The sequence below is a fragment of the Mus pahari genome, unplaced genomic scaffold, assembly GCF_900095145.1.
Source record: "Mus pahari unplaced genomic scaffold, PAHARI_EIJ_v1.1 scaffold_10485_1, whole genome shotgun sequence".
In the NCBI taxonomy this organism is placed as follows: domain Eukaryota; kingdom Metazoa; phylum Chordata; class Mammalia; order Rodentia; family Muridae; genus Mus; species Mus pahari.
This window is the reverse complement of record NW_018392775.1, coordinates 17,904-18,964: the sequence shown is the minus strand read 5'-3', so window position 1 is coordinate 18,964 and position 1,061 is coordinate 17,904. Positions and strand designations below refer to the sequence as shown.

The 1,061-nt window shown below is 47.8% G+C and overlaps 1 protein-coding gene across 1 annotated transcript in view; it reads right to left on the bottom strand.

The window, feature by feature from the left end:
- Nucleotides 1–25: 25 nt before the first annotated feature.
- LOC110315165 (gasdermin-C-like) overlaps nucleotides 26–1,061 on the bottom strand; it is an 11,167-nt gene continuing 10,131 nt past the window's right edge. Inside the window, 3 exon segments of the mRNA XM_021189291.1 lie at nucleotides 26–67; nucleotides 69–305; nucleotides 846–919. Of these exon segments, the coding sequence (XP_021044950.1) occupies nucleotides 26–67; nucleotides 69–305; nucleotides 846–919 (353 nt within the window).

Sequence of the window (1,061 nt, the reverse complement as noted above, 5' to 3'; positions counted from 1 at the left end):
CTTATGTATGCCATGGTGCAATGTCTCAAATGTATCCAGGACTGAGGCTGGACATGGAGGGAGAGTTAGGCTNCNGAAAGTTGCTGTAAAAATGACAGGCTTCCATAGAGAGCAGATAGGGGCATCTTGACTTCCAAATGCCAAGTTGACCTGGGGTTATTCGGCTCCATCTTCAGACCACACTCCTCCAGCAATTTATAAGTAATGGCCAAGCCCTCACCCTGGAGTGCGGCAAGAAGCTGAGGCTGGAGTGTGAAGGGAATGTGCCAGGGATACTTGTAGTTTGGCTGGAGGATGCTCTTTACCTGGAACAAAAATGATCAGATTGGGCAAACCAGGCTCTGACCCCAGAGTAAGATCTGTCCCAACACCCTGGAGTCACAAGGATAAAGACCTAATAAGCAAGACCTGAAGCCCTAAGCATTGGTGCCTTACTTACAACATGGCAACAACAGAGTCTACACTGCTCAAGAGCATCATCTGCATGTGAGTGCACACATGTACGCATAGGGCTATACACAGTTTCGCATTTAGAGAGAAATACATAAGGGAGAGAAAAGCTGATTTGCAAATGGTAACCATAGACAAACAGTGCAACTGACTTGTATGCCTTACTTCCTACAAAGATGCCTTCCTAGATGTCTAACTTAGACTGAGTGGGCTTCACTTCCAAGGCTTCCACAACTACAGAGATGCTCCTGATAAGGTGGAACCCAACTTGCCTGCTCCCCAGAGGGTTCCTGACTCCCCTTGTAGAAACCTCATTGATCCCTTCTAGAATGTTCTTTCTGTTCCTGTTTTCCTCTTCCCCATCCCTGGACAGCCAGTCCCTGGCAGTTTCTTACCAGCTCTCGTTGCTGCAGGAGGAGCCGCATCTCCACAGACTGGGCCAGCAGAATGAGTTGGGTATCGTTCAGCACTGGGGGAAGGAAAATGTATTTTCTTCTAACCATGAACTACCAAACCCAATGAGAGGAAAACTCTGAGACACGGGAATATGTCCCATTAGACTTAAAGGTCAAATGCACTGCTCAAGAAAGGTCTCCTGCCCTTGAGATGGG